Source organism: Phoenix dactylifera, chromosome 13 (genome assembly GCF_009389715.1).
Source record: "Phoenix dactylifera cultivar Barhee BC4 chromosome 13, palm_55x_up_171113_PBpolish2nd_filt_p, whole genome shotgun sequence".
Lineage (NCBI taxonomy): Eukaryota > Viridiplantae > Streptophyta > Magnoliopsida > Arecales > Arecaceae > Phoenix > Phoenix dactylifera.
Window position 1 is genome coordinate 3,180,272 of NC_052404.1, and position 14,523 is coordinate 3,194,794.

At 37.3% G+C, this 14,523-nt stretch overlaps 1 protein-coding gene across 2 annotated transcripts; it reads left to right on the forward strand.

The window, feature by feature from the left end:
• Window positions 1-1,228: 1,228 nt before the first annotated feature.
• On the forward strand, window positions 1,229-13,247 carry LOC103714659 (probable methyltransferase PMT7). 2 transcript variants are annotated; one of them, XM_008801989.4, is made up of 8 exons: window positions 1,229-1,545; window positions 2,540-2,954; window positions 3,257-3,546; window positions 6,140-6,523; window positions 8,590-8,836; window positions 8,923-9,061; window positions 12,507-12,666; window positions 12,784-13,247. In XM_008801989.4, the coding sequence occupies exons 1-7, from the start codon at window positions 1,392-1,394 to the stop codon at window positions 12,663-12,665; spliced, it is 1,788 nt and encodes a 595-aa protein (XP_008800211.2). In that variant the 5' UTR covers window positions 1,229-1,391; the 3' UTR covers window position 12,666; window positions 12,784-13,247. The 2 variants fall into 2 exon arrangements, with proteins under 2 accessions (XP_008800211.2, XP_008800210.2); XM_008801988.4 differs by having other exon boundaries at window positions 12,791-13,247.
• Window positions 13,248-14,523: the final 1,276 nt, after the last annotated feature.

The following is a 14,523-nucleotide window of genomic DNA, read 5'->3' on the forward strand; positions in this document are numbered from 1 at the left end:
TCTGGATCTGGCTGTCGAGGCTTTCAGTGGAATACTAGTTGAGCGAGACGATCCTACAGATCGCTGCGATGGCTGACCGACCGTTGACAGGATAACGGAGCAACAAAAGGTGATGGGCTTCGCTAGGGTCAAGGTGGCCATCGACGCCACTGCACCGCTGCTGCCCAGCATTTAGATTAAGGGCAAGGTGAGGGTATTGTGGCAGCCCTTTGTCTATGAGAACGTGCTTGATTTTTACTATGGCTGCAGGCGAATCGAGCAGGAGAGGACGTGGTCGCTTGCCCCATGGTGGTGGAAACCGGCAGAGACCACGAGGACCCGGACTTGAGCTCTAGCAAGGAGACCTGACGACCAATCTTTGGCCCTTGGTTGGCACCCATAAGGAGTCGGTCACAACTATAGGAGGATGACCGAGTCAACCCCTGAATTGTCCTCCTCAAGGTCACAGAAGCCTCCCAACCGCCTAGTTCCCCTAGCTCGCTATCAGACTTGGACGTGTGGCAAAAACCGGCGAAGGTGGCGTGGCGACGCTCTCTCCCGAAGGATCGACCTACTGGTGAGGGAGTTGACTCGAGCTCAATGTCGGAGGCGACTTATACTGCTTACCATATTTGGTTGGATAGGAATGCCTGAATATTTGGAAAGAGCAGCCTTACACTCAGGTTTATCATGGAGCAGACCCATGTACAGGCGGTGGAGATCACCTATGCAGGTCCATCAGACAAGCCATTGATAACTCGAGGCATATGGAGCTCTATATTTGCTCTTGCAACGCCACCGACGGTGTTTTTTACGTGTGAACCCCTACCTCCAAGTTTTCTCAAGGTCAACTTTGACGGATGCATGCTGGATGGTGGAAAGAGGGGCGGTGCTGGCTTCATGATTAGAGGCTCAGACTCTAAGGTGGTTGTTACTGGTGAGTACTTGATTTGTGTCAATTCTATTTCTAGGGCGGAGTTGAGGATAACTTGAGCTGGTCTGTGTCAAGCCCATCGTGTCTTATAGGCCAGTGCAGTCCTGCTCGAGGGTGACTTAGCTACGGTGATCGGCTAGATCCAGAGGGCACCGACAGCATGGGTGGCTGCCACCCGTTGCTTCGAAACATTCGAGCCATGGTAGATGAAGACGTTGCTTTTCAGGCCAAGTATATCTAGAGAGAGTCCAATAGAGCTACCGACCTGTGGCCTTATATATGGCCCACTATTTTGAGGAGCTCTCTAGGTCGGAAAGAACTCCAAAATATATTATTTTTTGATTTTTTTTTATTTTTTTTATTGTCACACTGGATGCGCGCGAGTCATCCGTCGCAGGAAAAAAAAAATCGAGAGCGAACAGTAGACGACGATAAAAAAGAGAAGATCAAGGCGGTGTAACGGAGACGGAGGGAGGAGATGCTGTCGGCAGCGTTCGATTCACGGTCGGTGCAGCTGATCCTGGTGGGGCTTCTCCTCATGATCGCCTCCTTCTATGCCGGCACCCTCTTTGGCCCCAAACCCTCCTCCGTCGTCGTCCAACCGAACCGTCTCTCCTCCTCCTCCTTCCAAGGTTTTTATCCATCTTTGGCCCCCTCTTTTTTCAGATCTTGTCACTGGTGAAACCAATCTGTCATGGAAAATGTTGTGCATGTTGTTACTCGCTCAAATATCAAATCTTAAGGTCAAAGACGCGATTCCCCACCCCCCCCTCTCCCAAGCTGTATGAGATCTTGAATTTACCTTAGCATCAGAGTGTTCACGGATCTTTGAAGTTAGTTGGTAGCGATGTTGTCCAATTTGGCACTAATGATGTGGGAATTACTAGTTCACACCTCAAGCTATTTAAGGTAAAAGAAACGTTTTTCCTTTCTTTTCTTTTTTTCTTTTTCAAATTAGGGGGCGGGGGTTATGAGATCTTGAGTTTTTCACTAGTCTTGAGTGTTTGTGAGAATTGATGTTATCAAACTCTGGGAATAATTATGTAGGAATTAGTGGCTCCCATCTTGAATGCTTGCTTTCCTTTTATTTTATTTTATTTTATTGTGTATGATATGAGATATTGACTCTCCTTCAACCATTATGATTTTCCTCCTGAAATTTGTGTAAGATAACACGAAAAGGCTTATCTAATGTCAGCAGAGCTACAGAATACATCCGCTTCCCCTTTTTAATTCTTGAGAACTGACCAATCCTCCTTTCCGGACTTGGATAATTTTTGGACTAGGACTGTTGCTTTCTCTTATTTCTCAACAAATAAAAATGAGAAAAAAATAATGCAACTTGTCTTTAGCATTTGTGTGGCAGTATTTATCCATATGCATCTTGTACAGACATATGAGTGCCAGGGAATATTTGAAAGTTGTCCAAATTATAAATATGCTTATGCTTCCATAATATGATTTGCTTCATCAGTTCTTTCAGACCCATGGTCATATATGGTAATGGCAGGCAGAAACAGCGGTCCTGCACAGTTATCCTGCAAAAGTTCTCAAGAGTTATTAAAAAGCTTCTCTAAGTCTAGTATCTTAGCAGCCTTAACAACCTTATTTTTTTATCATTTGCAGGTGAACTGCAGTTCAAAAATAGAATTGCTCTTACATTTAGAACAAAATCAATCATCATACCAGAAAGTGGAGTGAATGTATGCCCTCTGGAATACAATGAATATATTCCTTGCCATGATAGAACTTATATAAAGAGCATACTTCAAAATTTGGATACCTCTAGGAGAGAAGAGCTCGAAAGCCATTGCCCTCTGCCTGAAAAGCGATTATTTTGCTTGGTTCCCCCACCTAATGATTATAAGATACCAATAAAATGGCCAACTAGTAGGGATTATGTTTGGCACAGTAATGTCAATCATTCGCATCTTGCTGAAGTCAAAGCAGGGCAAAATTGGGTGCATGAAAAGGGTAAGCTCTGGTGGTTCCCCGGTGGGGGAACTCATTTCAAGCATGGCGCTTCTGAGTACATTGAAAGGTACATTTGCATATTGTTTCATTTACATATACTATTAATACACATCATTTGTATTGGCAGGACGGCAACAATCTGGGAACATATCACTAGTTTTGATATTTGAATTGTTTTTCTTTCTAGGTAACCTTGTTTACTTAAGTTTATACTCCTAGAACTGCCTTCTTCGAATGCTACTTAAGTTGTGGATCTCTTCACTCCCTCTAGTTCAGGAAAATATCTTTTATCATTATTCTCTTATTTCCACTATCATACAAGACAAATGGTTTATTCCAAAGTAATATGGTTCTATTTGTTAAATGCAGGTTAGGAAATATGGCAACTAATGAGACAGGCGATCTACGCACAGCAGGAGTGGTTCAAGTGTTGGATGTTGGTTGTGGTGTTGCCAGCTTTTCAGCTTATCTACTGCCATTAGACATTCAGACAATGTCTTTTGCTCCCAAAGATGGCCATGAAAATCAGATTCAATTTGCTTTAGAGCGAGGAATTAGTGCAATGATTTCTGTATTGGCCACAAAACAATTACCTTTACCCCAAAACTCATTTGAAATGGTTCATTGTTCACGGTGCCGTGTTGACTGGCATGAAAATGGTAAATCTTGCTAAGCTTCAGGAGATTATGCAGTAGTTTTAGCCATGGTTTCATGTTATCTATGATGCCAATGCACAATTGGATCCATTCACAAACTTTCTGGATGATACCGTTCTAAATCACACACATTGTATGTTAAGAAGTGCTATTTTCTGTTTTCTGGTTTTAGTTGTAGAATTGACAATTGCTAAAATATTAAAACAAGTTCACAGAAACTTTTCATATTTTTTTTCCTAGGGATACAGATGCTGCACATATTTAATGTGCATATACATCATTTTGTTTTCATTTCAGTGTATCTATATTTTGTGAAGGATGTCGATTGATTTTGTGCAATAGACTATTTTCCTTACCAATTATGCATTACGTATCCTCCATCTCTCTTTCCTCATGTATCTTGAATGGCAAAGTTATATTCATGTTAGGATTTTTCAAGTGAGTTGTTTGAGACCACGGCCCAGGATAAGCTCTAAAAATCTTCTTATCTCCAGATATGTCTTAGCTAATTAAATAAAAGCATCATCAAACTATCCTATTTCTGCTAGCTATACCAAATCTAAAGCTGTTAAGTTTCTAGATGATACAACAGAAGAATTTTGATTCAAGAAGAACATGTCAGGTTGTTCAATTTTCTTGATGATCCCAAGATAAAAATAAAAGCAGTTTATACATGGAACAACTAAACTATTATACGTTGTTTTTTTTTTTTTTGTATACTAAGATCGCATATATTCTTATAGAGTCTGGCCCTCTATTTTCTTTTCTAGGTTAAGTTTATCAAATATATCTAAACATGCATTTCAATATGTATAGTTGTTTCCTCTATACCAAATATTTTGAGTTATCTCATGTTCTTCAATCATGGTTAGATAGCAAAGCATTTCAAAATATCTGATTAATGATTAGAATGGTAGGTCATTTTCTGAAGATCTGATCACTCGATTTTTTTTCCTTGATTAAATGAGTTTTACGCCTGGAGATTTTTGTGGATTCTTTAGTTATAGCTCAATTTTTGGCAGCTGAGCCAAAGAAGAAGGGAAACGGTAGAAAATGTTAAAAGAAAAATAAAATAATTCAAGAATAAATCAGACATCATTTTATTATCTATTGTGTTGTGTGGGACCTTTTAATGTCTTATTTCAGTGGTTTCTTGCTAAAATACTGTTCGTCAGAATGAAAAGTTAAAGGGTCATGTTTCACATCATTTTGGGATGTGATATTTCTTTGCCTGATTACAATCGCTTATGAGATTTAAACATTAGGATAACCAAACCAATATCAAAACATTTACTTGTCTATATTTCTTTTGAACCCAATATCAGTGTTTCCGTATCCTGTCATAACTTTGAAATTCTACATTCAATTTTAAAGAATAGTTTGTGGAATTTGAAGGAATTATAAAAATATTATTAAAGGACAGTGCAAACTGTTAATATATATAGTAAACTTGGGCCTATAAGTTTGTTTTAGCTGAAACCTTTCCCTGTTTTTTTTTTTTAATTAGCTTGGGCCAAAACCAAATTGTTTCTATCAATTTTGTAATTTTGGCTAAAGCTTCACACCATGTTCCATAAAATCTTCATTACTTATGTGGATTTCTTTTCAGGTATTTATCATAAGATAGCAGAAATAAACTTGAAATTGGCTGGATTGGCCCAACTGAGATACCGGGGAATACTTCTGTTTATTATTTCTTTCATATTTAAAGAAAAAACATCCTTTTTATTTATTTATACTCCTTCCAAACCCAGGGTCTAATTGTTATAAAAATAGGAATAAAGTCATACATTCTGTAATCAGTACCCTGTTACAGAATTTGTGCTTTACTGAGGTAGACCAGATGGAGTCAGCGAATGGGGAACACTTGTTAGCAATTCCTAATAAAAAATGAGAGGGGGAAGAGAGAGAGAGAGTGTGTGTGTGTGTGTGTGTGAGAGAGAGAGATTTGGCCTCCCTCCCATGGCTTGACTCTGCAGTATTTTTTCCCTGGTGCTTCTGGCTCATAGCAACAAGGTTGCCATAGATTCATAGAATTGGAACTGTTGGACCAATTGATAAATGAACATTTAGGAGAGATGCATTTGTATTGTAATCATTGCTTTTCATGAATTTTATGTCAAGCATATGTAGCAATCTATTCCTGTGAAATTCTATTTGACCATCTTAGTCGATTCTCTCAATTACGGTTATGATGTTGGAAGAGAGAAAGAAATTGCTTGTTTAAATGAGACTTCATTCAAGGTTTTACGAGGAGTCTGTGGAAGTGTATTTCCTATGGCATTAATGAATTCAATAATTGTTAGAACATCTGGGAATTATTAAACTATATTAGAAAATTAGTATCTCAGTAAGGTTTGCAAGTTCAGTATGCCAAACAAATATGCGATGCTCTTTTTTTTTCCAAGGTCACTGTGCCAAAAGATATGCAATGCCTTTTATTTCCCTTCCCTCATAAAGTCTTGGCTTATCTAATGATTGATTCTTCACAAAATGAATAATCTTTAATTAGACCATGGAATTCCCATATACTTTTACTTAACTTTTTCTTTATTTTGATGCTCACTTGGCTTTATATTTTTTTTTAATGTCAAAGAGGGTATACTGCTCAAAGAAGTGGATCGCCTTTTGAGACCAAATGGATACTTTGTGTACTCAGCTCCTCCTGCCTATAGAAAAGACAAAAATTACCCACTTATCTGGGAGAAACTAATAAACTTGACAACAGCTATGTGCTGGAGACTCATTTCTCAACAGGTCCAGACTGCTATATGGCTGAAACCAGATAATGAATCATGCCGGCTACAGAATGCTGAGAAAAATCTATTGACTATATGTGAACCTGTAGATGATTCTATGCCATCATGGAAAACTCCATTAAGAAACTGTCTGTGGTTAAACACCGAGCAGTCACATATTCAGAAACTCCCTCCTAGACCTGACCGGCTTTCAGTATATTCCAGAAGTCTGGAGAAAATGGGTTAGTTGGATCTTCCTTGCTCATGTAGACATTACTTTGTTCTGTTTCACATATTTTTATTTTGTTTTCTGTTTGCTGAGGAGTTGCTAGTACACGGGTCTGTTGCAACTATTTCTTAGATCATAATGGAACTGTTTCCCAGTCAACTTGGTTTCTTTAAACCTTAACAGAGCACTGTCTGCTTGGTTACATATATATGTTACTTAAGTCCTTAGATTATTCATGATACATTACATGATGTGTTGAACTGTTTAATTTCTACAGAATCCAACTATCTGCCTTAAATAATGTGACAAATTAATGAATACTATGTATTTTTGTATGGTTACTGAATGAACTCATTGTTTCCCCTGGCATCTTTTCATATGATTGTCATCTGGACCTTGCATTATTTATCTAGAATTTGAGTATGATGCTAATGTGACATATCAGACGTGTTGTTTAAGCAGTCATTTTTGGCGAAAACTAAAGGCATTGTTATGCAATATAATGTTATTGGAATAAATTAATGTACCATAACCCTAGTTGCATTCTCTGTTTAAAGTATAGCTGGATATTAATTCACTACTGATGACATTCATAACAGTTGAGTGCTGGCAATATGAAGGCAGTAAAAAGAAGCTTCTAAATATCTGTTTCCGATCTACGGTCACCAACAAGTTTCTTGAAATTTTCAGGGTTTTGTGTGTTTTTTCATTACCATCCTGTTACTTCAACTCCTGAGTTTGTACAAGCAAATGCATTGCTTATATTGCCAGTAGAGGAACACCACTATTTGACTGACACATGAGATTTGAAGACTTGCTAACTTGCTAACCAGTTCCTAATGTAAATGAAACTCAAGTAGATTAGGAGCATTAGATGCAGGCAACAATGATTTGAACCCATAATGCCTTCTGTGAGAACACTAGAAGAAGTGCTGTTAGAAGAGTTTGAGGTAAATGCGTCAAATTTAGTGAAAGAAAAGAGAAACTGAAAGGATATAATTGGTGCTGATGAGGTGTGAAGTCTCAGAAAGAGAACCTAGTGAACTTTTTTTATGGATGCTATGAAGCATGAATGTCTTGAATGGTTCAAAGCATTGGCCCTGGCGTTTTGTTTATTCATTATATTAGTATATGTAACCCACCATCCTGAACAAGGATACAGAGACTTTTTTTAGTCTTTCAGATCTGGTAAAAGATTAACATCTGTCTAATAATCAATAAACATTCTGACAGTTGTTTATATGTCAAGTCGTGCCCTGATATTTATACTCAATCAGCTGCAAGTTTCAGGAGAAGAAACATCAAGTCGATCCAACAACTAATACCAGTAAAAACTGGATCTCAGACTCATAAATGAGCATATATTGAACAGTTAACTTGATTTTATTTTTTTGAAAAAGTTTTTGTATAATAATCTTGTGATCTGAGGCAAAGTGCAAATGTTGGAGTGAATTAAATAAATGGAATAACTACTAATGTCAGGAAATGGGACAATTTGTAAACTCAGGACCTGGTTGGATGCCCAATTACCATATTTTTCATATCTCCCATGGATTGTGCACTGGGGATTTTTTTCTAGGGCAGCCAAGGAGAGGATGTGGGAGGACAGAAAGTTGGAGAATCAGGAAGGCTGTCGAATCTTCAATCTTGAGATATTTAGGATATTTGTAAAGCACTTTTTTCATGGGTTCTTCTTGACTTCTCAGGTTAATGAATTACACAGCCTTCACCAATCCCCTTCCACTTACTTCCTCTGTCTTCTCTGTAAAGCCAACTTCCATTCATGTGGGAGGTGTGAAAGGCAAAGAGTAGTGGCCAGTGACCATCATGCAAACCAACTCCCCTGCCCCCTCATTCTTTTTAAAAATTGTTAAGTTTATAACCAAATATAAAGTTAACTCTACTCATCTTGTGTTTATTTTATTGAAATCTAAAAATGTCCTAACCAAAAATTCTAGTTTAATCATTGGATTATTTTCAGAATAAGCCTACAATTATCATTTATGAAAATGAATATCATTGCTTAGTGTGTTTTCAGGTTGCAATTCAGTTGACAGTTTTGTAATATATTTTTAACAGGAGTTACTCCAGAAAGTTTTGATCAAAACACTAGATTTTGGCAAGAACAAGTCCGGCAGTATTGGAGATTAATTGGTGTCAACAAGATGGAGATCCGCAATGTTATGGACATGAACGCTTGTTATGGTGGATTTTCTGTGGCATTGAGTACCTTGCCTATGTGGGTGATGAACATAGTTCCAGCAACAATGAGCAACAGCTTGTCTGCTATGTATGATCGTGGACTAATTGGTGCATTTCATGACTGGTGGGATGTTATACATTCTTATATATAGCTATTGGGTAGGGTTTCTTAATATGTGGTATTAAAATCTATTGATACTTGTAATATAGGTGTGAGCCTTTCTCAACATACCCACGTACATATGACCTGCTGCATGCCTATCATCTTTTCTCTCATTATAAAGATCGTGGGGAAGGTTGCTTGATGGAAGATATCATGCTAGAGATGGACCGGATACTTCGCCCTCGGGTATCTTTTTTATTACTCTTGCTGCTTAAATATAACACAATTTTTAAGCTAATAATGTTTGATTGAAACTCCTCAATTTTCTTTGATTTGTGGAAAAGAAAAAGAAAAAAATAAAAATAAAAACAGAAAGGATTTTTTAGGAAAAAGAGAGAAAAAGATTGAGGGAATACAAAAGCAAATGGACTTCTTTTCTTAGAAAGGAAAAAGATATAGGATGTGTCATTTAGGACTGGCGTCTCTCGCATAAAGGGGTTTTTTTTTAAGTATGTCAAAATTAGAGTCAAATGGGAATCAACTACTATCCTCAACAATTACATTAGAGATTATGACATGTCAAGCATCTGCTAATATAAATATAGGTAAACTTGTTGGACACTTTACAGCCTCGTGCCTACCATTTCCAATTTCAATGCTTGCCTATTCTGCATCATCTTTGTCAATTGCAGATTTGGTTTCATATGCTGCTTGTGCCTAGCTGTTGAACAGAATTGTAGCAACATGTTTGCCGAGTAAATCCTATAACTTTCAGCTTTGCTGGTTACCACTAATGATTATACACTAGATATTATAATAAACATCTTAAAATATGTAAACATATAGTGCATTTGTCATGCATTAAACTGCTGAAGAACTTACCAGTTTAATAGTGATATTCTAAGCTGTCACAAGTGTATTCTTTGACTTTTAGGGTACATATAAGTTGTAGTCAGAAAGAAATTAGCATTCTACTTCTTATTTAGCTACATAAGAAAACAGTTATCCCTGATGCTTTTGCATTTCAGAGGTCCTTGGAAAATATCTGGAAAAGCTGAAACTCTGCCAAATGTTTTTGTTCAGATATGCAAATGGCGTGCTTGCGCAAGTAAAAAAAATTCCACAGATGATCAAGGCTGTTCTCTTAGGATAGAATTTGAACATGTGATAGTAATGTGTTTTTTGCCATGCTGTCTATGGCAAGATAACATGTACTTGAATAACAGAGTACTACTTGCTTTTCAGCTTGATTTATTTATAAATTCCAATAATCTTGCTGAACAGGGGACTAGGTAATCTAAAGACATTTGATGCTTAGTTCAAGGGAATTTGTCTAGCTGTTATTATGATAACTAGCTTAGCATAAATGTTGGTATGAGCTATATATGACTTTTAATTGATATGCCAATTCAAAAATCTAACTAGGAACAGCTAGGCCAAAGAAAAATGAGAGGAGGAAAATAATTGGAGGGCGACTCAGGAAAAGGGATGACGATGATGGGTGTCAAAGCTAAAAAGCAAGAGAGGGGAACAAGATGTTTAAACATGCTTGGATTAAAGCCTGAAAAGTTTCTAACTTGAATGAAAAATCCTTGACTAGTTTATAGTCTTTGTGGTGTAAGATGTCAAGTGTGATAACATAATCAGATAAAGGCGATCAAACAACAGTAGCAGAACTAATGAGCCACAAAAGAGGAAGAATTTATCTTGGATTCTTTTGCTTTTGCAAAGCTTCATTTAGATCTTCCAGTGATGACAAATAGAGGCGCCAGTTAAAGCAGGAGATGATGATTAAGGTTGTATGTTACTTGAGGAGTTCAGGGTACACAATTTTAATACTGATGGATGTTTAGAAGAATATTTAACAAGGATGTGATGGGTCTATAATACATAATCTTGCAGTGATGGCTTACTCATGTCGCTGGCTGTGATATGAATCAAACATATTCAATTACAAATAGGACAAACACTTAAACCCAATGTTGGCTCATTTTACATGTAGGCTCGTGCTCATGCTTGAACCAGATTCATTTGATCCCAGTGTAACCACAACCAAGGTTTTGACATGATTGAAACTCATCTATGGCATTGCTGTATGAACTCGTGTTCTTGGATGTGTTAATGACCCAATTAGGTTATCACTTAGAACCCAAAATTGACACAAATTGGATGCACTCTCATGCTCGAATCCAACCCACTTGAGTTCAAGATCTAATAAGGATTATTATAACCTGATCCAGGATCAGCGATCATTGATGAATGTGTGGAACCATCTAGCAGGTTGTGACTCATCAAGGCATATTTGAACAGATGTTGGGTTAGTGTTTAGACCCAGAAAATACGAAGTTGAACGAGGCTCAAACTTGAACCTTGTCCGCTATCATGAGTCTAAATTTTAGGCTATCCTGGTCAGGGTTCATATGGAAACACATTCGAACAGCTATTTAGAGTTGATACAGTTCAGTTTCAAATTGTACCCAGTTGGACTTAGATTTAAACCTGGTTGACATGGCTAGAGTCGAGATTTTGGTGTAAAGGCACCTGATTGATCATTCTAATGAGCTCGTTCTTGTAAGAAGAAATGGACATGGTTTTAATTACTAGGCTCCTTGACAAATGTGGTCAAGGAATAGTACGTGTGAATCCATCCTTACTTTATTCTATACCCTACTATTGGTAGCAACAGGTTGTAAAGTGGGAATGGTTAAAGCGCCCAACTCATAATTGGATTTGTAGGTTCAATTCCTGCTGGATGCACACCAGGTCTTGTGCAAAGTTTGGTATGGGCTTTCTTTATGTGCTTAACATTGAGCGCTTTTTCTCCCATGCAACCTGAAGTTAACAAGGGACCTCTGTGCAGTTACGTGGACCCTTCTCAAGCTATAGGAGACACCATGCATGAGGCACGCACATGATTCAATTGCTTGCCCATCTCCCTCTGAGATTCTATAAGATCTTCTGTTCATGGGTTCAGGCTATGCAAGACCAAGCCTTTGTTATGATAAGACCTGATGCTCGTGGCCTCATTGCCTTAGGCCTAGATGCATGTGTGGGTCCTTGAGTTCCATGCAAATTTAATTTCATGTATTAATTAAGTCGAAATTGAGCTCCAATGCCACCCAATCTCTCTATCTCTCTCTCACCCTCTCGTCTAGAGGTAGTGCATGAACAAGTTGACATCTTGCAAAAGCAATTCCAACACTTCTACTTACGGTATTACTTGGTTACAATTTCATATATCAGTCTTTGAACATAAACCTTCCTACAGCCATTTCCTATTATCAAGACCTAGATTATGTTAGCCCTTTAAAATTTTTGTAGCTCGCATAATTATCCATTTTTTCTGCAAAAGAAGTCTTGTCTACCTTTTTAATGCAAGCATATTTTTCGAAAACTAAATCTTTAATTATTCTTTTTCTGCTGAACTTGTAACTAGGAGTCTTGGTTCAAATTCACAATCTGTAGTTAGATATTGAAAATAATTTCTGAAGAAATAACTCTTTTGAACGTGGTATGCTTTGATGAGTGAGAACTGATCTACCCCGAAAATTTCATAAATTCTTATTTCTTATGCCCTTCCATATTGGCGGGCCTCGCTAAAGTTACATTTCTCACATGCATGTGTTGATTCAAATAAAGGTCATCATGGTTTAAGAGCACAAAGTCTTCTTACACAATTTTAATCTTTCAGGGTTTTGTCATCATAAGAGATGATGACTCTATTATCTCAAGAATCAGAGATCTTGCACCAAAGTTTCTTTGGGATGTCGCAACTCATAAGCTGAAAAATGAGGACAAGAAAATGGAGCCTGTGCTGATTTGCAGGAAGAAGTTTTGGGCTATTGTTTGAGGTATACATGGCTTCCTAGAAGTATTCATATTTTTGTCTCTCGCAACTTTGTATACATTGTATCATGTTTCTGGATTTTGAGTTGGAAGCTGGATTAGGCTTACAGCTTTCTTTCTAGCTTGCAGCTGCACGCAAAATTGATGGGGCACCAGATTTTCGAGCATCAAATTTATCCTGTCTAGATTCATTTGGATTATAAATTCCTATAATTTGACAAAGGAGCAACAAATAACTACCGACATATCTGTGCAGAGAAGCTTTGGCTATAGTTTGAGGTATGCTATCATTTAATAGCATGCAGCTCCTTCCAACCCAAAGCAGGGTGCACATGTAATGGCTTAGCAAGTTGTAGTAAATCCGGTGCAGCTATACCTTCTATTCTTTTATTGTTATGTACTCTTTTTTATTTTTAAACCTGTCTATGACTTACGCCGAACGAAGTTGTCTCTAGTTCAAGGAAACAAATTTGTCATTCTGCTTGTATATTATCTGATATTCTTAAAAACACTTATTTTCTTAGCCATGGAAGAGTTAAAATCAGTCTAAATTGAACCTGAGTGATTGGATCATTTTCATATTTCATCTTGAATACCACAAACTTCTAACTTCTAGCATCATTTTTGTGCTTGATTACTAGTGTTTGCAGATGTAATCATAGTTTCTGTTTCATGTTCATGGACCAAAAAATAAATGCTCTAAGTACAAAAAAGCAAATTATTTCTTGAACAAATATGTTGCCTCGTTTCAGCCGATCAGATGGTATGGGTGGTTTTGTTGGTTATGATGGTTCAAATTCCGCAGCTGAACTGTGTGGTTCCTTGATGATTTGGGTTTTACAGTGGCCAGCCTATGCTGTTTGTGCATCACTATACTGGTTTTGCTGTTCTTACTGTCGACACAACTTGCTATAGTCAATATTTGTCTGTTTCTTCTCCATGAATATGCGAAACAAGTTTGATTGGCATTATTTCACTGATGCATGCACCTGATACCAGTCCATCATTAAGAATTGATCAGGCTCATATTGAAGTCTAATTTAAATCTCCTATGACAGAAATTTTCTCTTCTTACATGGTTATTCAGTGCAGGTAAGAAAATTATTTTTTAGGATCTTTTATATCATGACTTACCAACATAAGGTATCTTTCACTTCACACAAATTACAATGAGGAAAAGGAACAAAAAGGCAAAAATGGTCCGTTAAAAAACAGTTTTACTACCAATTTATAGGTAAAACTGCTATACAAGATTGTTTATTGCAGAGTGTTAATAAGGATATTGATGAAAATGCATAAGCGACTAGATGATTATATTTTAGTCATTGTTACATCATTATCTGTTTGATTCCTAGTAGCAGCATTATGGTGTCTGAGGTGAGAAACTTTTGGAATTTGCCCAAGTTCTGGAGCATGGTGGTTGCTCTCCCTCCTTGATTGGAAGGGTTTTCAAGCTTGAACCTTGCCGAGAGTGTTCTTCCCTGTGACATGAGTAATTATTTCATCAGTTCCACGAAATAGTTGGTGGCCCTTAGGCTGTTACTCTTCTAAATAAAAATAAAAGAAATATTAATAGACGTTAAGCGCTAAACTAAAGCTCACTATTAATTTGGACGGTTGAGCCTAACTGTTGTCTAAGGAGCCAGTTCCATGTTCTTATCAAACTTATCTCGGGGGCATTCTTCGCATGTTCTGAAAAATAACAAGATTATGAATCAGATATGAGGATCCATGCAGATATGTGTTTAGTCGCATATTGACTATGCAATGGATAGATCCAAAAAGTTTAAATAATATCTTTTAGCTAGTTTTTTTGAGTGAGATTCTGTATCGTTGCACCGTGAGACCTCGAAATAACCTGC

Coding starts and splice junctions, on each gene's coding strand:
- LOC103714659 (XM_008801989.4), top strand. CDS start 1,392: ATGCTGTCGGCAGCGTTCGATTCACGGTCGGTGCAGCTGATCCTGGTG. Junction 6,524..8,589: donor CAGAAGTCTGGAGAAAATGG/GTTAGTTGGATC, acceptor TATTTTTAACAG/GAGTTACTCCAGAAAGTTTT. Junction 8,837..8,922: donor ATTGGTGCATTTCATGACTG/GTGGGATGTTAT, acceptor CTTGTAATATAG/GTGTGAGCCTTTCTCAACAT.